This window comes from Aythya marila, assembly GCF_965140915.1.
Source record: "Aythya marila genome assembly, chromosome: 3".
NCBI lineage: Eukaryota > Metazoa > Chordata > Aves > Anseriformes > Anatidae > Aythya > Aythya marila.
The window spans coordinates 42,681,589-42,704,785 of NC_139044.1; the positions used below are offsets into that span (position 1 = coordinate 42,681,589).

The window sequence follows — 23,197 nt, forward strand, 5'->3', positions numbered from 1 at the left end:
AATGCAGAGAAGATGATCCTTTCAGTCCTCAGAAGGCTGATGAAGATGCCTGTGCTGAGGCACTCTCTGGAGGTGTCTCTCATTGTGCACTCATGATGAATGGTCCCAACTGACTGGTGTGTGCTTAGGCTGCATCTGAAGAGAGGAATGGGAGCACCTCCATGGGTCAGGGTCCAGCTGCATAGCTACTTGCAGCAGGTGCAGGCATCGTGGTACATTTTGGACAGGTCCCTGACTCAGCTGGCTGGGAGACAAGGAGTCTGTGAGCATGAGATCATGCACCCATGACTTGGTTATCTGTAACATGGGACATGGCAAATTCCTCCTCAAGCATGCAGCTCACACTGACCTAGACTTGCTAAGCCATCCAGATTAACCATGCAGGTGGCAGATCACACCCATGTCCAAAATCAGCCTCGATGGCTTCCTGGTGCTTCATTCAAAGCACCTGAGGCTGCAGAATGGAATCAAGACTGATGTATTGTGTCTTTGAGGACACAATAGTTCTCCACCTGAGAACCAGGACCCAAATAGGCAACCTTTACACTTCAAGTGAGTTCTCCCAAGCACACAGTATCCCTTTGGGCTGGAGAGGTGGAATACTTGGGTGGCCTCGAGTCCTCCTGAGCAATCTCTTAACAAACCTTCTGCTTCAAGTACATGATGTTAAAAATATCAAGCCCCTCAGCAAGTTTCTCTTGTTAAAAGTGGACAAATGCGGCCTATTACAACCCATTGTATGGAATCCCCACCGTGTTTCACCAACAGAGCAGTTGACCAGTGACACCTTCAGGCTGACCATAAAATAGTTGAGTTTCGCACAGAACTATGCTCTAGATGCTTTAAACACATAATGCATTTCAATAAAATGTCCCAAACTTCTGTTGTCTTCATTTTACCATGTCTCTGTTGAATTCTTAAAGTATTTAAGACTTGAATACTTTTTTTATTATTAAATTAAATTAAATACTTGAAGAGTCTTGCAAAATTAAATCACTAACTGTTTTTGAAATCCATCATCTAGATCCTGATTTCATTTTTTTCCCCCTCTCTACTGTGCATTTCTCTTTTTAATACAGGGCTTCTATGTGCCTTTATGCTAGTGAAAGTACATTAGTATGTTTTTCTAAACAAAACACCTAAAAATATTTTACAGATTTCTGCCAGACAAAATGATACTCAATCCCCCATTAGGGCATATTTGAACTTCTGCATTATAGCACATATATTGATCTGAAATTGAGCTTATCCCAACTTCTGGGGATTGTTCATGAACCCCAAATCTCCCTAGGCTGCTCCATGTGGCTCCACTGGTGATAAGAGCCCAATAAAAGGAAAAAGATAGTGGCTAGCATACAGCATGCTGGACTCCAACTTCACCAGCTGCCAGTTCAGTGGTATAGCTTGAGGGCATCATATTTGGTCTGGGGGAGGTCCAAATGGGACAGTCCATGGGCCAAGATAAAGGTGTTTGATCACAGCACCAGCCTACCTTCACAGTCACCTTTTTTTTTTACCACCTCCCACTGCTCCTGGTTAACAGCTGAGGGGCTGGCCCATGACTTTAGAAGCACTCAGCCCATAAATTTCCATGACTGACTGCAATTACATTATTAACTGACAAACACGTTCATAGGTTGAGGGTGGCTTCTGTGGAAGCTGAAGATGACAGCACTCAGATGATGTCAGTTGCTTTCAGATGAAGTCAGCTGGCCAGCAACACTGACTACACGGAGGTCACGCAAATCTCAGAGGTTTCTCAGTGCATCAATCTTTGTACTTCATTTGGGTTGCTGGAGCCAAATTCATTGCTGCTTCATGTCCAGCTGAAGCCTGCAGCTTCCCCAAGCACTCGGATGTTTTCCACACCCAGCACACAAGGAGCAGGACAGCGAGGCAGAGCACCCTGTTCCCCATTTTACCTGAACTTCTCAGGTGGGACCACATGCTGTGCGGCCCCAAATGATGGAGAAAACACACATGCAGCGTCACATTACTGCAGTGCCTTTCTCAGATGGCCTTGTAGTGCCACCTTCAGACTAAACCAAGACACATCCTATCACTCTCACAACTAGTCCGTCCCACCTCTGGCTGCACTCCAGGCCCAACCAGCAGCCCGCAGCCTCCAATGAAGGGGAATCCAAAACGCGGCTCAGCTTCAGATCCACACTGAATTTTGTTTCCCTGGATAGGGCAAAAAGAAAAAGGGGAGGATCTGGCCAATTTCAATATTAGGTCATTAAAGCCCTGTCTAAATCCACAAAATCACAGAAGTCAGGTTGTTTTTGTTTGGAAGAGGGAGCTTTTTCAGAATCCTCCATCCTGAGTCAGCCTCTGAGGAGACCTTGTGGTCTTTCTCCATTCCTAAGGTATCAGACACTGATATTGTAGGAATCTGGTTTGTAAAAACTTGTAAAACAAATGAGATTAGCATTTTCAGAGAAACCTTAGCATGACTTTCTAGGCAGCACCTTTACGACCATAACCAAGTATATAGGTACAATAACTGTGGTGAAACTAATTTGAGGAACAAATGATAGTATTAAGATGTCTGATCTGCAGACACAGCTTGACATGATGCATCTGCTTTTATGTGAGAAGGAACTTTCTAGCAGGTGTAAGCAACAGAAACCATAAACCAGAAGACAAATTAAACATTTGGCTTTTGGTTTTCTTCACCCTTATACTACAGATGGACAACAGTGAGGTCAGTTCTTGTTATTTACTTTTTGGTTACTCAAAAACAATGTTTTAATTGAAATACAGTAGCCTATATTCGCAAATTGTGGAGATATCAGCAATGTATTTTCCAACCTAGTTCACGCTTTCTTCATTGTTTCTGAATATTACCTTGTTTTCGTTTCCTTGTCAAAACAGAAATACTGAAACACCCGATCCTATTTGTGTTTCCTTTTTTTTTTTTTTTCCCCCGATCTTTCTTTTTCTGTCCATCCACCCCCTGTCTTTCTCTTCAATACTACTAAAAGGTTTTATGGAAAGCTTTCAATTTTTCATGTATTTTAGGGGCATGTGCACATTAACCAATTGGGAGTGGCTGGAGGCAGAGGAGCGTGGCATTAGTACATTTACCAAACATCACCTCCATATAGGCAAGCTCAATTTGATCAGACAAGACCGGTCTAAGGTCTTTGATCAAACGAGACTGATGTAAGGTCTTTTAACCTCAAATCCTGTTTGTCCAGAGCAAGGTGTCCAGACCCCCCTGTTCCCATACTGACGCAGCATGACATTTTTAGTAATTAACAAAATCAGTTTATTTCGGTAATCATTAGGGGTTTGGGGTCGGCGTGAGATTAAGCACCCCAAAAGGGGACAGGCTGTGGGGTGTCTGAGCTGTTTGGGGGTTCGTCACTGAGGCGGCGGCCGCCCGCCATGGCGCGGGGCCGAGGGCGCGTGCGCAGCGGGGCCGTTGCGGCCGTTGCGGGCGGAGCTGAGGCGGGGTGAGGCGGGGCGGGGCGGGGCGGCGGGGCCCGGCCGCGTCCCTCCCGGCCCGGCGGCAGCGCCCTGCCCGGGCCCGGCGGGGGACGGGGCGCTCCGGCATGTCGCAGGCCGCCATGTCCGAGACCTACGGTAGGAGCCGGGGGGGATGCGAGGGGGCTGGGGGCCGCCGGGGCAGCCTCCTGCCCTCGCAGCCCGAGCCTAGTGGTGGGTAGGGCAGGGGCAGGGGCAGGGGCAGGGGCACGGTCAGGAACCCGTGGGCTCGGTGGGAGCCGTGTGAGGCTCGGCCAGCTGTGAGGGGGCAGCAGGAGGGCTCGTTAGGGGGGCACCGGTTGTTCGTGGTCTGAACTCCCGTGAGCACGAACTGGGATCGCTCCTGAGCTCCTCTGGTGGTCTCTGAACAGGCAGCTGGACGGACAAGCAGAGAGGACAGAATGCCAGCAGTGCTCCTCTTGAGCCTGCCTGCCTGCTTTGCCAGCCCGTATTTTCACACTGTATCTTAACAAGTACATTTCAACACTTTTTGTATTGTTCCAGTGATGCAAAATAGCAATTGTAAGCCCGCTGTGACTCTTGATGCTTTCCGATTGTTTTGGTGTTCTAGAAAATGCGACCTTAAACTTGAAGGTCTGCAGCTGTTGTGGGTTATTTCATTTTTTTTTTGTGTATTTTTCTTCTGAGTTTCAGTGTTTGTTCTGTATGTACATAAATCAGCTACAGAAATTCAGAGCTAGAATATGTGAGTGCCAAGATTTAGAGCAGATGGAGTAGTAAAAACTAAGTTATGGCATAACATACATGTAGAACTTACCAGTGCCTATGCTATGATAGTAACTAGATAGTTAGGTAGTAACTAGACCATGATAGTAACTAGTATCTATTTTTGCGGTGTCCTGTTGATGCTTTGAAAAGAGACTAAGAGCAGGGCAAGTACATGTGATCATTTCCCTGATGTTCTCCAGCTATTTTCAACTTGAAATTTCCATGAGCTGAGTATGGTTTCTGTTGAGAAGCCCTCGGTGGCTCTTTCTTCAATGAACTTGCGCAGTCTTTCCTTGAACTCCGGCAAATTTGCATTCACAGCATCCTTTGGCAGGGAGCTCCCCACATAGGCCATCTGTTCAGCAGAAGGCTCTCTTCTTGTTTTCTGAGGAGTTCTGCTTGATGGCCAGTTTTATTTGATGACCCTCATCCCTTCTGATGGGATGGAGTGTAATGTTTATCTCTGTCTCCCCTCTTAATGATTTCACTTCCAATTTCCTAGACCTGAACAAAGGAAAGGTAAATCAGGTTTGTGTAAAACAACAGTTTAAATTGCCTTCATTCTTACATTAAAAGGTCTAGAAACTTTTAAAGGCTAGTTGCCACATCTCGACTAAGGGTCAGTTTTAGTTTTTAACAGCTTTGGTTGGGTTGCCATTATTTTGGGGACTGTGCATTGCCTGTTCAGCATCATGAGAGAGTGTGGTCTGTGTGCTAACTACATGTAAATGTTGTATTTCCCCTTCTTTTCTGTAATTCTCCGGAACAGTTGGGATAGTTTACTGCAGAATAGCTATATATAGCACTTCATAATTAGAAGAATCTAAGTAAATCTTTTGGCTTGCTGAGAAAGCAGTACAGACGGTATTTTTCCAAAAGTTATTTAGAAGAAATTTGCTTAACCCTCTTCCTTTCCAGGATATATCGGGTATCAGAATCATTTGGCAAGCCTCTGATGTTGCTCAGAATTACTCTTGAAATTCTAATTTTACAGAGTTTGTTTTTTCCCAAAGATTTTTTTTTCTGCCTAATAAAACTGCTTTACATAGCCAATTCTGTTGTTTTACTCTCAGCTTTGATTTGAAAACTGTAATTGCTTTGATCAATTCCATTGCTTCTGGAAGATCTTTGCAGGACTTCTGCTTTAATATCAGTATTGTGAATTATCTGCAGTTGAAGTCATGGTCCTATGATTAAGGATGCTGCTTCTTTCTTACTGTTGCCAGCTGCCTTTAAGATACAGCCTTCTCCATATCAGTTTCACCATTTTATTTCATTGATCTCTTTCTGAGCCTTTGGACTTCAGGCTCCTTGGACTGTCTTCATGAATGCACATGATCTTTAAGCATATGCTCCTTCTCCGGTAGGGTGTGGGGGTGGTGGAAACAAACCTTGCATGGCAGTGGACCTGTTGCCCGCGAATTGTCATGTTAGTAGCAGTGGGGAATGAAAAGTTGTAACTGAATTAAATTTGAGAGTGAATTTAATATTGTCTGCAACGCTTTGCTAGCTTGATATCACTACCTGTGGGGCCCTGGAGGCTGGAGACCTGTAGAACTTGAGTGCCGGGTTCTGGAACAGATCGTGAAATAGACAGATACTGCTTATCTGCTTATGATTTTTTGAATCTTTTGCTTGCATGTTTCTTCTACTGGGAGAAAGTAGACTTTATGGTACTTCTAAGTCAAATTAGGTTTAATCGGACAAACATCCAACTGTGGTTTATTGCAAATACATCACGAAAATAGAGCTGTCTCCCCTCTCTGTGGTGTTTTAGCATGGAAATGTGATGGCTCAAAGTTTGCTCTGGGAAGCAGAGTATAATAAAATGAATAATTAATAAAGATTATATTTGAGATTTTGCTCTTTCAGTGTGTGCTGTTCCATCCTCCCCCAGCTTTCAGCTCTGTTTGGAGTGGTAAAAGGAGACTGACAGGATACTCGGTTGAGGTATATATTGGAACAAGTTGGGGATTTCCTTCCACTGCTGTAGTATGATCCTACACAATCAATTTCTTTCCCTTACAAGGTGCCAGGAACAAAACCAAAGTAATTGTGAAGAGAAAACTCCGTGAATTTTGAGACTAAATTTAGGAAGAACTTTTTACTGCTGCTGTTGGGAGTGGAGGGTCACTGTAAAATGTGCATCTGCTGTAACAGTGGAAACAAATCTCTTATAAACATAATTTTCCTTTGAATAACTCCTGCTTTCTGAGATGCAGTGGCCTCTGCACAGACAGTAACTATGAACACATGCAGGCTTCCTCCTGCTTCCCAGCGCAAAACTTAAGCGTTTTCACATGGTGATAAATATGGATTGATTTTTAAATGGCTTATCCTTCACAGATAAATAAAAGGGACCTTTGGATTTTAAGTGGTAGAAGGCTAGAGGAAAAGTTGTACTACCTTTGAGAGAATGTGTGATGTTAGATTCCACTCAAATCTCTTCAGTGCCTACTTCCTTCTGTTTTCTCCATGAATATCTACAGCTGCCATTCTGGTCATGAGTTTTTCAATCTGTCACTGTCAGAGATGTTTCTGTTCATCCAAAAGTGTTTCTTCTTGGTCTAGGCAACTTGATTCATGCTTTTCTCCTTGTCCTCCCTCCCTTCCCTTCCACAGACGCTTCTCAGATGGTCTTTGCATTTGTCACCATGGTCTTCAGTTTATTTCAAAGCCTATTTTTTATTGCTCAGGTCACAAAGCAAAGCTGCCCTCTTCCAAGCAGTCTCTGTGCCAACTGGAACAGAGCCGAGTATATCGGTTCTACCTGTTTAGCTTGGAAATCCTTACTGCTGGAGAAAGGGGTAAGCAGGGAGAATAGCTCCTCTTTCCCCTCATGTGGAGAGAAAAGCATATGATAGTAGGAGCGCTTCAGAGCACTCTTCCTTTATGCAGACTGATGCAAAATCAAAGGTGTCTAACTATCAGGAAACTTCTTTAATTGGTGTGAATGTGAGTTTCCAAAGGGTCAGCGTTAACGAATGTATGTTCTAGTCTTTCTCAGGCAGTTGGTAGAAGCCTGAACTGTGATTGAAGACGTAAGTTGGTCTTTTTTCCCCTCCTGTATTAGGAAGAGTATAGAAAACAATTAATTTCACATTACATTTTAAAGACTAGGCTGCAGTGGTTCAGAAGCAGCTCAATTATTCCTTCTGCTGGAGTAAGCTTCAGATGGAGAAGGAGGTTGGATGGCCTGGGGTGGTTTCCACATCGGCTGTCTGGTTTTGATCTGCCGTGGTGGTTGGGTCAAAGCCCACCATTGTCTCCCTTCTCCTTCCCCCAGCGTACAGCAGTTGGGCTGCTGGCACTGCTTTGGGGTGGAGCCGTGGTTTTACTCAGTCCTTTTCACCTGCACTAGGAAGCCAGGATCCGTCCAGCTGCTCTGCTCCCTGGCACTGTGTGCAGTGCGGGATCAGGTGGGGCATGTAGCTCACAGAAGGGAGTAAGTTGACTCCTTGTACTGCCTTGGTTCCTTAAACAGCCGGGCTATGCTATCGTTCTTCATGCTTTCTTTAGTGAATGTCTTGTAACCCTTTTTCCTTCTGGCACGGAGTTAGTTTTCTTTCAAAATCCTGTCTACATAATGAAGACATTATTTACAGGCAGAGTGCTTTAACTTTTCTAGATCGTTTTAGTAACCAGCATGATAGCAAGCGTTTTTAGCATGGGAATGATGTTTCTTTTCAGCTTCTCCATGAACGAGGAACAACAGAGCTCATAAGAAAAGCTTCTCTAGGGTGACAGCCTTGGCAGCCGACTGGAATGTCAGAGCTCAGAGCTTCTTTGTCAATCACAAAAATGAATAAATAAAAGCAAGCTGTAAACGAAATAACTGAATTCCTCTGGGAGAGGAGGCCAAAAAGAAAAACTAGGACAATAAGCAATGGTACAAACACTAGGATATGAGTTGTGTTCAGTGAAATTGCAAAGAATTAATATATGGAAGGTTTTCCTGAGTATGAGTTACAGTGTGGGCACGTAGCTTCTTTAGCCTGTCTCATTCAGTTTCTGTTTCTGAACAGTGCTGCATTTTCTGAGACATCCACACAGTTCAAAGAGAAGATGTTTCATGCCCTAAATCAAACAGAGAAAGTTATAAACATGTTATTGATATGGTTGCCATTATCATGCAGAATGACGCTGTAAGAAAGAAGTTCCACAACAACAAACTGAAAAAATATATTCCCTCTTCTTACCTGGTATTACCTTATTCATTGATAGTTTGGGCTCAGAACTTTAAAAAGCTCTAAACTCATTAAATATGGATATTTGTGACTTCTGTTATTGGCAAATGCTTTTTCTTGTCCTTCCTTGCTGGTGATTACACGTACACAGCATTCCAGATTTCCTGAAACGTGTTATCCGGTGCTTGTGGGTAAGCTATTAACGTGAAGTCCGATACAGAGCCTTTTGCTCTTTTGAACAATTGACATAAAATCATTTCAAGTGATAGAAGTACCTCTGTGCACATAACTGCAAAGCGTTACTTTCCTTACTGTACGAGTCTGTGTATTGTGAAAGAATTTCTGGTATAAAATTTTTAATAGAGGGCTTGGCTTTTTCCACTCTGTAGGAGACTAAAACACTTCTCTTCTTTACAATTCACTTGATTACAGTATGAAACTGCACTTTCAAGTTCCACCTTAGAAAACAGGTTTGCTGTTTTGGCAGATGGAAGCTTTTTTTTTTTTTTTTTTTTTTTTTTCTACCAAGCAAGCAGGTATTGAATCATCATCTATCCAAATGATTTTTCTGTAGGAGAAAATCCCTCTTAAAGTTGTCTGGTCTAATAGGATTTTGGTAGGAATTAGGAATCTATCTGTAAATTGCTGTTAGTGTGTGGTATCCATTTGAGGAATTTAATATGAAATCTCCAATACCACTCTGCTTTCAGAACAAAATCTGAAGCACTTCAGGAAATATCCAGTGCTGTTCTGAGGCCCTTCCATACCGTCCCTGCCAGTGACGCCGTTGGCTCTGAATTCCTCGCTGGCCTGCAGCCTGTCTGCGCAGAACAGAGCAGCTCCTCGATTGTGCCACTCAGCGGGGTTTTGTGCATCGCAAAATCTGGCTTTGGCAGCCACATCTAACAACAGGGGCTTAAAATGACAGGAAAAACTAGTGTAGGAACAGAGATTTGCTGTCATTCTTTTCCTCTTTCAGCTTGACAGTAGCCGTTAAACTGTTGTCCATGGACAAAAGAAAGGTAGATGTGATTTTTGTAGTTGCTTTTGACACAAAATTCTGACAAGCAGCATTTGCCAGATACATAGGAGAACCAGTTTTAACTGGATTTCAAATTTATATTTGGAAAAAACTGAGGAGACAAGAAACAGATTATTTTCATTGCAACTGTGTCTCAGAACATCGTGCATTTTGAGGAACTCTTTGAAAGTGGTAAAATCAGTGAGATTACACACACCCACAGTGGTCTAAATATATGGGAAGGTACACAAGGCAGCTAACTAGTGCTGTGTGGTACTTAAAAAGAGACATTTGGCTTTCTTAGCCTAACACTTTGGGGCCATTAATGATATAAATACATCTCATACTAACAGTGAAGATTTGATATAGTCTGGAGAACGAAGTATTCTGAGTTTGAGTGTGTTTTGCGGCTGAGGTGACACGAAGGGTCCTTCTTTACTGGAAGAACCAGTACACACTTTCACAGGCTGAACCAAAATCCCTTTTCTTACTTTCTTTTTTATCTACAAAGCATGAGCAGCTGGGTGGGGGCGTGAAGAATGAGGAGTTTGGAACAGAATGTCTAGAGTATGTAAACGGTCACAATACTTGTGAGCAAAAAAAGCAATCTCTTCTTTCTGAGACAGGCAGAATACAGAGTCCATACCAAAGCCTGTTACAACATTTGGAACAGGAAAATCATGCAGAGGTAGAGTGAAAAACAGCAGAAACCTTTGGTAAAACAATACCTCATTTTAAAGATAACAAAATTTGGAAAACAACTGAAGACAAAGAATGGTGGGCTTTGCCAGGATTCATAGCCACTTGCTTTTTGCTTTTGGCATTGCTAGATGTTTATGATGCACCATAACAAATAACTCCTGCTTGAAACAGAATGAGCAGGTAGACTTCTTTGTGCATGTTAAATTTGACCTCCAAAGCTAAAGATTCAAAGAAGGTTCTGAAAGATTCACGTACCGGTGCTTTGACTTGCTTGGTATAGTCAAAACTAACACTAAGTTTTTATTTTTGTTGCTATTGCAAGCTTAATTCTCTTCATTACGTGCTTATTGGATGTCTTACTATGTTTATAAGAAACTGCACAATAAAGCTAAGAGGACTATAAAAAGAATGGTGCTGGTGGAAAAATAAATAGTGAATCATGCAAGAAATTTAACAGTTGTCTTGATGGCTCGGTACTGGGGAAGTGATTGTAAACCTCCTAATCACAGTTTATCAGTGTAAATGTTTGAGAGTGATAAGACAAGGAGGCTTTCTTCAGTCTTCAGCCAACCTGAGAGTAGACCTGGAGAGGTAGTATCCAACTGAATAGATAACAATACAAATGACATCTTGAATACTTGCCTTGCTACATGAACACTGATGTAAATGGTTCATAAGTAGGCAAAGTGCCAGCAGTAACTGTATCTTCATTTACCATACAGAGGAGACATGAAAGCAGCCATGCCAGAATAAAAAATACTTCTTGCCTCTGAATACATAGGAAAATCATTCTAGCTGTTCCAGATCATACAAGTATTAAAAGTGGAAAATTTTTTTTTTTTTTTTAATCTAGATGTTTTTGTACTTTTTCTTAGGAGTCAATGTCGTTATACAGGGTATTTGTACTGACTCTAGCTAATAGCTTATATAACCTTAAAACAGGTTGCTGGTATACAAGCCAATCACATGCCTTATAATTCAGCTATTTTCATCTCCTCTGTCGTTCTTGTATCTCCATAAGCTAATAGCATTCTTAGCTCTTATTTTGTAACCATCACTGTTGAATAAACTGGGTTACTCTTCAGATTTATCGTTATGTTGCCCTCTCTTCTCCATGAAATGAGAGCTACTGGAGTAGATGGTCTGGGTACTTGATCTTACAACAAAAATGTGAGTTCTTACCAGAAGTTAACTTTTGTTTGTTTGTTTGTTTTAATCTTCAGATTTCCTGTTTAAGTTCTTGGTCATAGGAAATGCTGGAACTGGAAAATCCTGTTTGCTACACCAATTTATTGAAAAGAAGTGTAAGTATACATGAGCACAGTAAGAGTTCTCCAAAGATTTATCTTTCTCAACTGAATTATAATTATTTTGAGAAACACCTCGAGGATGATAATACGTAATTACCAAGGAACAGTGCATGATTCTAGGAACTTGAACTATGATCTCGCGTCTGATATGGACAGTTGCATACTGCTAAGAATCTGTGGTATCAACGGTCTACGTAGAGCAAGTGCCTTAACTTCAAGCTCGAAAGAGAAAATGTATCTTATTCATTGGCAAGAGTGGCAGTTTGTGTTTGGCTTTTCCTTTAATTTTAAATTGTGTCAAGGTATTAGAAAACAGGTGAAGAAAATGTAACAGACGTTGTCTGTTCCCATTCATTAATGGGAACCAGGAATGATTTGATTAAGGCAGGTCATCCTAGTAATTTTGAATTCAATAAGATGCTCAAGAATCGTAATAAATGCTTTATTTTCTGCATGGTGGCAGTAGGCTTATGAGTGGCACTGATTTTCGCTTGCTCAAAAAGTAGTTGATAATTTGAACACTGAAGAGTTTGGATTTTGTGACAACTAATCATTTACCCTAAGTACTCTCTAAATAACAACTGTTTTTTTGTATGTGTTTTTTTTTGTTTTGTTTTGTTTTGTTTTTTTTTAGTCAAAGATGATTCAAATCATACAATAGGAGTGGAATTTGGTTCAAAGATCATAAACGTTGGTGGTAAATACGTGAAGTTGCAGATATGGGACACAGCAGGACAAGAGAGATTCAGGTGCCCTTTTCAGCCATTTCATTAAATGTTGTTTCTTCAATTATTACTTTTGATGATGGGTGTTGTTTGTTTTTTTTATCCCTGCTTATAAGGAGGGAAAATGGACTTTGAGAATCCCTGTGTGGCTACATTCATTGAAAACGCTTTATCAAAAGCCTAGTTATAAATAGTCTGCTGCTGCGTAGCTTACTGTGTTTAAAATCATGTTTTATTTAAATAAATAAATGTTTCATAGTGTAGATTGCATTATATTAACCCAGATCTGAAAGAACAGAGATGTAACAGCGTGGTGATTTGCACCAATGGCCAACTAAACTCCACTGCACTGCTCTCTCACTCTTCAAAGGAAAGGGATGGGGGTTAAGAAACTATTTTGGGGAAAAAAAAGTCTCACCGTTTGAGATAAGCCTAATTAAAGAGAAAAGAAAGAGGAAAAAAATACACAAAGGTCATGTGGAAGCAAAGAGAGAGAAAAACAGTCTCTGCTTTCCATCAATGAGCAATGTTTGGCCACATCTTGGGAAACAGGGTCTCACTGCATGTAGTGGTTGTTTGAGAGGACAGGCATTTTTATAGCAAGAGCCTCCCTTCCGTGTCCCCTTTTCCACCTTTTATTGCTGAGTGTGACTCCATACCATATGGAATATCCTTTGGTTTGGGTCAGCTGCCCTTGTGATGTCCCCTCCCCACCTCTTGCCCACTGTCAGCCCGCTGGCTTTGGGGTGGTTTGGAGGGAGTCCTGCTGCTGTGCCAGCACTGCTCAGCAAGAGAGGTAACACTGGTGTGATACCAGGGCTGTTCTAGCCGCAAGTGCAGAGCACAGCACTGTGTGGGCTGCTGCAGGGAAAGTTAACTCCATCCCAGCCAGACCTGGTACAAATAGAAATGGATATCTGTAATTCTGTTTCAGGTCTGTAACAAGAAGTTACTATAGAGGTGCTGCAGGTGCTTTGCTTGTCTATGACATAACCAGGTAAGAAAACTACTGCGTTTTGTTTATTGGCTATCAGACATAGTTAACAAATAATTCTATACTCCCCAAGTATCTAATCCTCAACAGAGAATGAACAGGAAGAAAAGAAAAATGTAAAAAAATAATTAGTTTTAGTGTGTACTCAAGTCTTGGAACTTGCTCACGTGAGATACTATGAATGCCATAAATGTAAACAGAACGTAAGGGTTAGAAAAATAGATGGGAATGGGCTCACCAGTAGCTATTGTAATCATGGTGGACTAAATGCAGCCGCTGGCTTAGGAAGCCTGTAACCACCATCTCTTGGAAACTGAATAAATCAGGGAAGGATCACTGTGCACGTCTCGTTGTTCTGTTCCTGAAATCTTTTACATTCATGGTTTTACAAAGCTAAAACAAACCTCTGGCCTGATCTGTGTTGCTTAGTTTCATAGCCTTCAAAACAAATAACCTGGCATTGGCAGGGTGCAACAGAAATTTAGAGCAGACTTGAGCCACTTTTAACCAAGGCAGTACACCCCTATTTGTGGAAATTGCTTGTTAGTGTTCCGGTATAACAGGTCATCTTCTGGAGAAGCTAGCTCCACCTATGCATTCCTTAACCATAGCCCCCCCCAAAAAACTGTTCATCTGTACTTTATTTTTCTGGCCACCATTGACATACTTGTCGGCTAAGTTTCATGTAGGTTCATAATGACTTGGCTAGGTCTGTTGCTTTTTGTCCTGTGAGTGTACTGTTCTCCTCTGGGCAATCTTTGAAATCAGTGTTTTGTGCTTAAGGTCAGCTGGACTCATTTGTCAGTCCTGTTTCTTGAAGGCTTTAGCATTGACCACTACTACAGTGACTAATGGTGTGTGCATAACTGCCTGCACTGTAATTGGTCTTAAAACAAATGTGAAACTTCAGGTCAGCAAGTCTCTGTAAGTGTAAGTTAATTATTATAATCCCATCTGAAACTTAAGAATCGGTTGAATTCCATGTTAAACAATAACTCATTCTGTTATCCCTACATTTCGCGTACAGAAGGCTGAAACTAGATCAGCACTAAAAATTCTAACCTTTCATTTTAACAGATTATTTTATTATTTATTTTGACTTACTCCAACCTGTGGGATTTTTTGAGTGAGTAACAAGCAAACTTTCAGAGCCTTGCAGAGGCTACAAGTAGTCTAACTCATCCTGAGCTATGGATTTTTTTTGTTTGCTTTTTTGTTTCATCAGCTGTTCCCCTTCCATCCGGGGTTGTCACTCCAAACCATATTAGTGGTATTTTACAAGAGGTCCTACTTTCAGAGAGCTTTAGAGCCACAACTGGGATATCTGTATGTGTTTTAGCAAAACATTGTTCATAGGACCTGGTGTCTAATTAGAATTTATTAATCAGAATGACTATCTAATGAAAGGAGGTACGGCAGTGGAACAGAATATTCATAAACACAAGGAGAAGTAAGCTGAGAGGTATTGCTCTCTAAAGGATCCAACAGCACATGTACACAGCTAGCATGTTTCTTGACTTTGAATATATAAAATACTGCTGAAAAGAAATTGGCTGTGTTTGTGATTAATTGAACTTCTGCGTTTTAAAAACTTTAAGCTTTTAAATAGTTGCATGAAAGAACTTGATACACTTCACAGTTTATTGCTTCATAGGTGACTTGCCTGACTAGCAGCAGTTTGTGGCTTGCCACAAATACAGACTTGCCTTCTAAGTTTTATCTCAGTGATCTGTTCACTAGAAACAAGTGTATTCTAATATGAGATGTTATTTTCTTTGCAGCCGAGAAACCTACAATGCACTTACTAATTGGCTGACAGATGCAAGAATGTTGGCAAGTCAAAATATTGTAATAATACTGTGTGGAAACAAAAAGGATCTTGATGCAGATCGTGAAGTTACTTTTTTAGAAGCATCCCGGTTTGCACAAGAAAATGGTAAGTAGTACAAAATCATCATGTAATGATGAAAGATATCTTACATTTAAAACAATTTATTTTTTGTGCAGATAGGGTTGCTTGGCCCACTGTAACTTGTAAAGTATCTGTGGAAGAGAGAATCCTGTTAGTACACGAGGCAGAGGGAAAGGACAGTGTCTGTAACAAGAACTGCACGTACTATTTAAGTCCCATTACCAGTGATTCTTCCAGTCATAGCTGCTACTTGAAGTGTAGCAATATAGTTTGTAGGGAGTGCAATACAACCTCAGGTGTTACCTTGCCACCAGTGGGCTGGAGAGAAAATAGAGAGTAATATTTCCTGGTTTTCAGCTTCTTGTAGATATTATACATTATAGAAAAGGTTGGATGGTGTTGACTCCAGATGAAAGCAATACGTTTTATTCATGAGAAACAGTTCAATATATGGCATGGATCCAGAGGACTATTACCTGGTCTGTAGTATCCAGAATTTTCAGTCTTTCAAGACGTATTTCAGTGGCAGCTAAAGCCAGTCTCATTCCGAGCTTCTGCGCTACAGTCCTGCTAACAGTAACATCTGTTTTCAGTTTGCAAATTGATGATGAAGTCGTTGCTACCATGTATCTTACTATGGTTGCTGGCTGTCCTCTTGCATATAGTTTTCTATTAACAGGAAACTATATGAAGCTCTTCAGCTTCATATGCTATTTTGCATGTGCAGCCTAGGCTATTGTGTTTAGATTCCAACTTGCTAGGTTTGTATAAACTTCAGAGGAAGTTTTTTTGGTTTTTAGTTTTGTTTTCAAAAATTGATTTTTTTTCAGGACCATACTATTCATAGTATGAGGATAGCTCTCCTCTTGTTTAAGAAAAAAATATTGTTCCTATCAATTTTTATGTTTGAATTACTATATCAGATATTTCAGACTTGCCTTGAGATTGTTTTTTCTGGTGTCAAATACAGAGCTGATGTTCTTGGAAACAAGTGCACTAACAGGGGAAAATGTTGAAGAGGCCTTTGTACAGTGTGCAAGAAAAATACTCAATAAAATTGAATCAGGTAAATAGAGATTAATATTATTAATATTATATTAATACTATTATATTTTTTAGAAAAAATAATATTAAAGTATACACGTAAGTATAATCATCTAAAGTGAATTAATTGTAATAAAATAACCCGTTTGATTTATAGCCATATGTTTTAATGGAAATGAACATTCAAGTCAGATCTGTATACCTGAAAGGAGGAGAGGGGTGGATTATGGATGTTTTGACGTGGCATTTACCTTAATTGTCAGCTCAGAGTATGGGCAATGCGTTCTGTGGGTTGCTATGTCCATACGGGCATGAAGCATGACATTAGTTTTAGCAATGCAGAATAAAAACCTAACATGGGGGCAGGCATACCTTTTATTTCTGCTTCTCATATAGCAGGAAATGTGGTCAGGAGAATTTAAACATGAACACAGAAGATGCCGGGGATGTTTCCTAGCAACTGTATTCCCTGAAGTGACCTCCCTAGCTCTCAGTTGAAATCATTTTTTCTTTTGCAGATCTAGAAATATACCAGAAGCTTCTCAATGCAAGTGGGCAGGTTTCTATCAGAAACAGACTCCCAAGTGTTGTGTCATTAGAGCTAATCTGTTGTTCTGATTTCTGTCTGTCATCAGCTGTCCAATGTCTCACAAGTTTTAAGAATGGGCTATATTGAAAAGTATCTCAGACTCTAATTACACATTTTGTATGCCAAATTTATGTGAAAAGAATGCAGTATTTTCACAGGAGTTTCCTGATTACTGTATTAAATAAATGCCAAATAGCAACCTTCATTAAAAAAAAATGAAGAAAAGAAAAGCAGAGTATGGCTAGCTAGTCATGATACTGGATTTCCATGACTGATTTAGGCATTAATATGACAAAAACGAGTCCTGCTTTCTGTGAGCTGCTTGTCCTTCCCCTTGTGTCATCACACATGCATTGAATCATGAAAAAAATGAGCCTGGAGAGGGCCTCTGGAGATCTCTAGTCCACCCTCCTGTTTCAAATAGGGTCAGCTTCAAAGTGAGAGCAGGGTGCCCAGAGCACATCGAGGCATATTTTGAAATGCCCCGAGACATACAGTTCTCCTTGTGCTTCCTGTGTCTGTTGCCTTTTGTCCTTCTATTGTGCATTTCTGAGTGCAGTCTGACCCCAGCCTTTAGACCCTTTTAAGATCCTGTAGTCCTGCATTTAGATTCTCTCTTAGCCTTCTCTTCTTCAGGCTGAACAAACACAGCTTCCTTAGCCTCTGCCTGAGCTTCAGCCTGCAACTGAAGTTGGTCTCAGTGGCCTGAAGAGGTCTCGGGGCTCTCTCCTGTACTCTCTCCAGTTTGTTCTTTTGCATTTGTGGAATGCAGAACTGGACATACAGCTCTCAGTGTGGCTTTGCAAGTGCCAAGCAGAGTGAAATAATCACTTGTCATCCTGCTGGCTACACTCCTGCTATCACAGCCCTGTGCATTGCTTACCTCCTTTGTCATGCGTGTATGCTGTGTCTCATTGTCAGCTTGTCCATCAGGACCCCCAGGTCTTTTTTGGCAGGGCTGCTCTGTAGCAACTGGTCAGTCCCCACCCTGTACCAGTGCTTGGGGTTGTTCTGTCACAGATACAGTACTCTGCACACGTAGGTACTGAATGTCACGAGGTTCCTGCTGCAATGCTTCCTCTAGTTTGGTCAAGGTGCTTTCTGAATGGTAGCCCTACCTTCAGGCTCTGCTCAACGTGGTGTTGTCTGCCAACTCACACGGGGAGCAGATACGTGCAATGAGCCTGAATAAGTTACCTGAATTATTTAGAGGGATTTTATTTATTTATTTATTTATTTTTACCTATATGTTTCTAATCTTGGCCAGTTCACCATGGAGTAAGAAATGGAAGAGCATTTCTGAAGGTACTGGGTGTGAAGTAAACCAGCCACAGAAATGGATTAGCAGTAGCCAGGAAGGCTGAGGCCATTTCCTCCAGGAGCAGTGCTGTGCAGAATCTTACTGTCAGATTGATCCATTTCTGTTTGGCTTAGTATTAACAGTGCTTGCTTGTTAGTCTCTGAAAGCAGGTGTCTTTTAACATGAAACAGTGTTTGCAGAACACATTTTAGGTATTTCCTTTGTTAGAAGTAGTGCAAAAACACTTTTGCTGCAGCCTAGCTCAGAGACGAACTGCTTTGTCGTTACAATTAAGGGCACGCAGTTGTAATTACAGGAGAAAATAGTATGGTTTTAGAGTTGCCTACAAATAAACAGAATTGCAATAGATCTCTCCATAACTAGAGCAGAACAGCATTTTATGTTTGTATCTGATGTCGTTTAAAGTGGAATGTATTATTTGTAAGTGATCCATCCTCTGTGACCATTTTGTTTCTCCTCAGGAGAACTAGATCCGGAAAGAATGGGCTCAGGTATTCAGTATGGAGACGCTGCCTTGAGACAGCTGAGATCACCACGTAGAGCACAAGCACAAAGTGCTCAAGAATGTGGGTGTTAAAGAAGCAAAGCACAAAATTCCAAATACTCGCTTTAGATACAGAAGGTAAGTTAGAAAAATCTCGTGGTGTTTGGTAAACTACTATATTTCATAAATGGACTACACTAACTGCTTGGCATTTTCAGTTTCACAGCCTGTAAAAGCAGCAGCATGGAATCTAATGAAATAATGCACAGTAGAGGTTTACACAGGAATAGTATTCCTACTGCTGTATTTGAGGTTTTTACTCTGAGGAATGCTGCGGAAAACATTTGAAAATTCTGTGTATCTGAAATGCATTGTTCTTCTGATACTTACCTAGTGCTTTGTAGAAAAAGTGAATCATTTCCATGATATTGTGAATAAATATTACTAGGAATGAGAATTCACAAAACGCATGGGGGCAGTATCTTGCCCAAAACTATTAGACAGTATTTTCTGAAAAATAATGGACTTTAAAGACTGACACTTGGAAATGAAAGGTAGTACTGGATTTCAAGCTTCCACTGACTGTTTTTTTCCCACTTTCTCCCTTAGTCACTGAGGGTAATTAAAGAATTGCTGTGTATAAGTTGTTCCAGCCTCATTAAGCCTTAGCTCTCTGACATGAGGGCAGTGATATCAAATTAAGCTATTACTGGAAGCATAGTTACTACGTCACTCTTACTGTATTCATTTTTATCAATTTGGGCAGTGCATGGCAGCATTACTCAAACTGCCAGCAGAAGCTTTACAGAACGTTAAATAAGGCCACATTCAATTATGTGTTCTCATATTTTGTTCTATATTCCAGGAGCTTAGCTCCCAATTAAAGCCCAGAATTTTAAATAATGCATGAGAATCCTTTAACTGCTTTCCTCCCTTTTTTTTTTTCCTCCTACAAAATACCTTCCTTCAACTAAGACTGCTAAAAGGGGTGTTCATTTAGTCCAGCTCTGTATGGCTGCACAGCAGTGCCTATTTATTGATCTTATTTCAGCTCTTGAGATTTCACATTGGTCAGTGTAAGTGATGGAGTTCTTATGTATTTTTCAGCTGTCCATGTAAATGACGTTTGAAGAAACAAGGTTTGAGAGCTATGCAGTTTTTAAACACGCCTTTCCACTACATCCAGACAGAGCAGATGACTGCTGACAGAAAGGTGCGCTGTGTGCTATGGGTGGAAGAACGTCCATGTGACACAAAGCCTGTAAAGGGAAGCTGATAATTCAGTGGACAATGTTAAGGTGGTACCTGTATGTAAACATTTTGTTGCCTAGTTTTGTTCTTTCATCTTTAGTTGAAAGCATTGCTATATACTGTAAATAATGTAACAGTAAATTTACAAAGCATGGTATACTTCTATGATGATAGAATGTTGCACTACGAGCAGTTTAATATTTTATTTTTTTATCATATAAACTGAAATATAACTGAGGTAGGCTTTGTCATGTTTGTCGCACAACAGTTTATATTTATGCCATATATTATAAAACCACTGGCAGTGTCAGTAAGAGGTGGCTGTTTGTTCTTCCTTCTTAGTTTGACACGTTCTGACAAGGTGTTTACACAGGTGATTTTCAACATAGGGTTAGACCCATACTTAACTTTTTGTAGCACATCAAATTGGAGAAGTCATTTTTATTGAAGTTCACATTTCCTATTTTATCATAATTCTTAAATATATTTTGAAGTTATTTTACCAGAACTTAGAAGTTCAGAAAAATGCTTTTAAATCTCTCAAATGGCTGTCAACTGACATGCATCTTGGATTTTTTTTGGTTCTGATGTTTTGTTTAGCACTGGTGTTATGTTTATAGTACGTATATGTGAACGGAGCTGTGCATCTCCTGTGTGTTTTGTAATTCCAGTGCAGGGGCTTATGGAAAACCATCACAGTAAGAGTTCTATTTAACCTCTTACTTCTGACTAAGAAATTAACTGGTGAAAATGATTTCTGGTGAAGCATACCTGGTAAAGTACAACCTTAACCCAAGTGTTTTTTTCTAGACTATCCTGAACATTTGAAAGTTAGAGTAGTATTATCTTGTTCTTAAACACCTATAAAGTACAACTAAGAACTTGAATTGTAACATTAGACTTTAAGGAACTTGGATTCTGCCTTTCTGGAGTTCTACATTTTAACTTTTGTTTAGATACTATATAATGCTATCCACATTGCTTCCAGAAGACTTGCATGATAGAAGAAAAAAATGCATACTACTGATGTAGGTCTTTCTTCCTGTGAAGCTCATCAATGAAATCTTCAGCCTTGGTGCTGATTTTTATATGTTAGAAGAATTCATTCTTCCCTTCTGCTGTTTTTGTATGGTGGGGAAGAGGTATGAAACAAGAGATCAGGAATCCTGTTGTCATTGCTTAGCTGGAGACAGAAGAGACTTGCAGAGGGTTCAAGAGGGAGGAGAGAACCACAAGTAGTGAATACCATTTTGTCAGTGTCATGACAACTGATCAGGTAAGAGATGGGGCTTTTGTGGAGCTGTGGAAATAAGTTCATGTTTCTTGGGGTAGCCAAACTCAAACTGCTGGGGGGGAGTGACATTTCAGTTGCACTGAAGCACAAGTAAAAATATCACCAGTGATTTCTAACTTGAAAGGGGATGTTATCCTGGAAGTACAAATCAACACAAAATAGCTCAGTGTTCAAATTCTAAGGGTAAAAATGCTTTATTTTTCTATATGTGAATCTTCCCTATTTAAGGGACATCAGTCAAATGCCCATTTAAAAAATAAATCAGAAAACTAAACTGAGGCTCTAGTTCAGAGGGCGGTTAATGCACGAGAGCAAACCAAAAGTGCTACAGAGAGGAGCAGTATACAGTTTTCCATGGAATCAGAATTGCATGTAAAAGAAAAGTCCAGACACTTTCAGTTCAAATAGATGCTCATTGCAAAGTTATATACCCTTGGCTCATCTCTGAATTCAAAGTACAAAATAATTAAGTTTGCTATGTACTAGAAAAGTCTAGGCTTAATTTTAAAAAGGTTGGAAGATCAAAAGCTTTTCATGTTATAGCTCTCTATGTATGTCTTAAGATTTGGATTTTTATATAACTGGTGAGAATTTATTCCAAGGCATTTTTTTTGTTGATAAACTGTCTCAAAAATATACTTGTTAATATTAATCCTGCATTTACAAGAAGAACTCCAAGTAACCTTACCTGTCTTAGTCATGACATTTTGGCTTCCATTACTCGAAAAGCAAGTTCCCCGAAGTAGATGGTGAATGCAGTTACCTCCTCCAGCACGTCCAAATGGCAGATTGTTCAGCTGAGTGTGTTGCATTTTTGCTACAGTTCTTGAGGTTGGGGCTAAAGCTGTCAGTTCTGAAACCCCAAACCAATACTGAAATACTGGAAAAGTGATAGAGGAATGTGTTTCCCATGATCTAATCAGATTTCTTGGTACACAAAAATAAAAGCTGTGCACCTGCCTGCCATGACAGCACTGATAAAGCCAAAGGTCTCCCTTCCAGCACTGTTAAAATGGTTGAAGTGGGGTTGGCACTTGATCAAAACTTGTTATTACAGTAACAGTTGAAATGGGGGGAAGTGTTGTTACTTCTGTTGCTTTGTAGTAGTACACTGCTGAAAGAAAGCGCTCTACAGGGTGTTTCTTAGTTTAAAAATATGTTCCTGTCCTTTTCCCTTTATATACAAGAGTGGCCCTTCATTTATACTAGCTCATGTGATCATTTTGGTAATGTGTCTGTGGTTAAGCAGCAGTAAGCACAGTTTTATTTTTTAACAAATTGTCTTATGCTGTCCCCTTCCCATGAGGAAGGAAAGAATACCTTCATTATAATCAGGCTTGCCAGGTTTTTACCATTTTCTTATACTTAGACCATTACTATATTAGCACATATTATATCTGGTTAATATACATGTTTTGTGAAGTGTTGCACCCTTAAGCTGTATCTCACTGACATTTAAAAAAGATACTTTCTAAAATGGCAGCTTCTGAGGAAAATACTGTTGGAAGCAGTAGCTTTCTAAGCTTTGCTGTTTACTCTTTTCCTCTGAGTATTTTTATTTCTAAAAATAACCATCATGCCCATAAGAGCTCTGGAATCAATTTTAAGCTTTAATATTATAGTTCACACAGCAAACCAAACCTAGCTCACATAATACTAAGTGATAAATGTTAAATTATGTATGGCTTTTAGTGTAAAGTTCTTACTTTACCAAAGCAAGATGGCTTAGTTTTATACAAAATACTAGGCACCCGGATCCTAGGATTTACTGGATATGGAACTTTAACCATTCAGAGCTTTAGAAGATTTAAATGTCTTATCAAATCCTGTCTTGCCTTTTAATGAGGCTGCTGGCCTATACTATCTCATTTCATGCTTGTATTTAACCCCAAATAAAGAAACTTTGATTTTCTAGGTGTTGTACTGCAAATCCTGTTTATTTTCACTTCTGCCTGATAAGCTACATCCACACGACAAATATTAGATGGCCTCAAAACCAAAAAGAACACTTTTGCTGAATTCATGGTGAAGCTGAGCTGGTAGAATATCAGCTAGGAGAACTGGAGCACAGTTTCAGCACATTTCCCAGCAGCAGTCACTGTATTTCTCCCTGGCAAGCAGCTCCCCCAGCACCCCCACCAC

The 23,197-nt window shown here is 40.3% G+C and overlaps 1 protein-coding gene across 2 annotated transcripts; it reads left to right on the plus strand.

Annotated features, from left to right (window-relative positions):
* The first annotated feature begins 3,342 nt into the window (after positions 1 to 3,342).
* RAB4A (RAB4A, member RAS oncogene family) lies at positions 3,343 to 22,967 on the plus strand. Of its 2 annotated transcripts, XM_082757627.1 has the most exons (8): positions 3,354 to 3,591; positions 11,355 to 11,435; positions 12,076 to 12,190; positions 13,101 to 13,163; positions 14,942 to 15,096; positions 16,043 to 16,138; positions 18,488 to 18,648; positions 19,618 to 22,967. In XM_082757627.1, the coding sequence occupies exons 1-7, from the start codon at positions 3,561 to 3,563 to the stop codon at positions 18,601 to 18,603; spliced, it is 657 nt and encodes a 218-aa protein (XP_082613753.1). In that variant the 5' UTR covers positions 3,354 to 3,560; the 3' UTR covers positions 18,604 to 18,648; positions 19,618 to 22,967. The 2 variants fall into 2 exon arrangements, with proteins under 2 accessions (XP_082613754.1, XP_082613753.1); XM_082757628.1 differs by lacking the exon at positions 16,043 to 16,138 and having other exon boundaries at positions 3,343 to 3,591.
* The last annotated feature ends 230 nt before the right edge of the window (positions 22,968 to 23,197 follow it).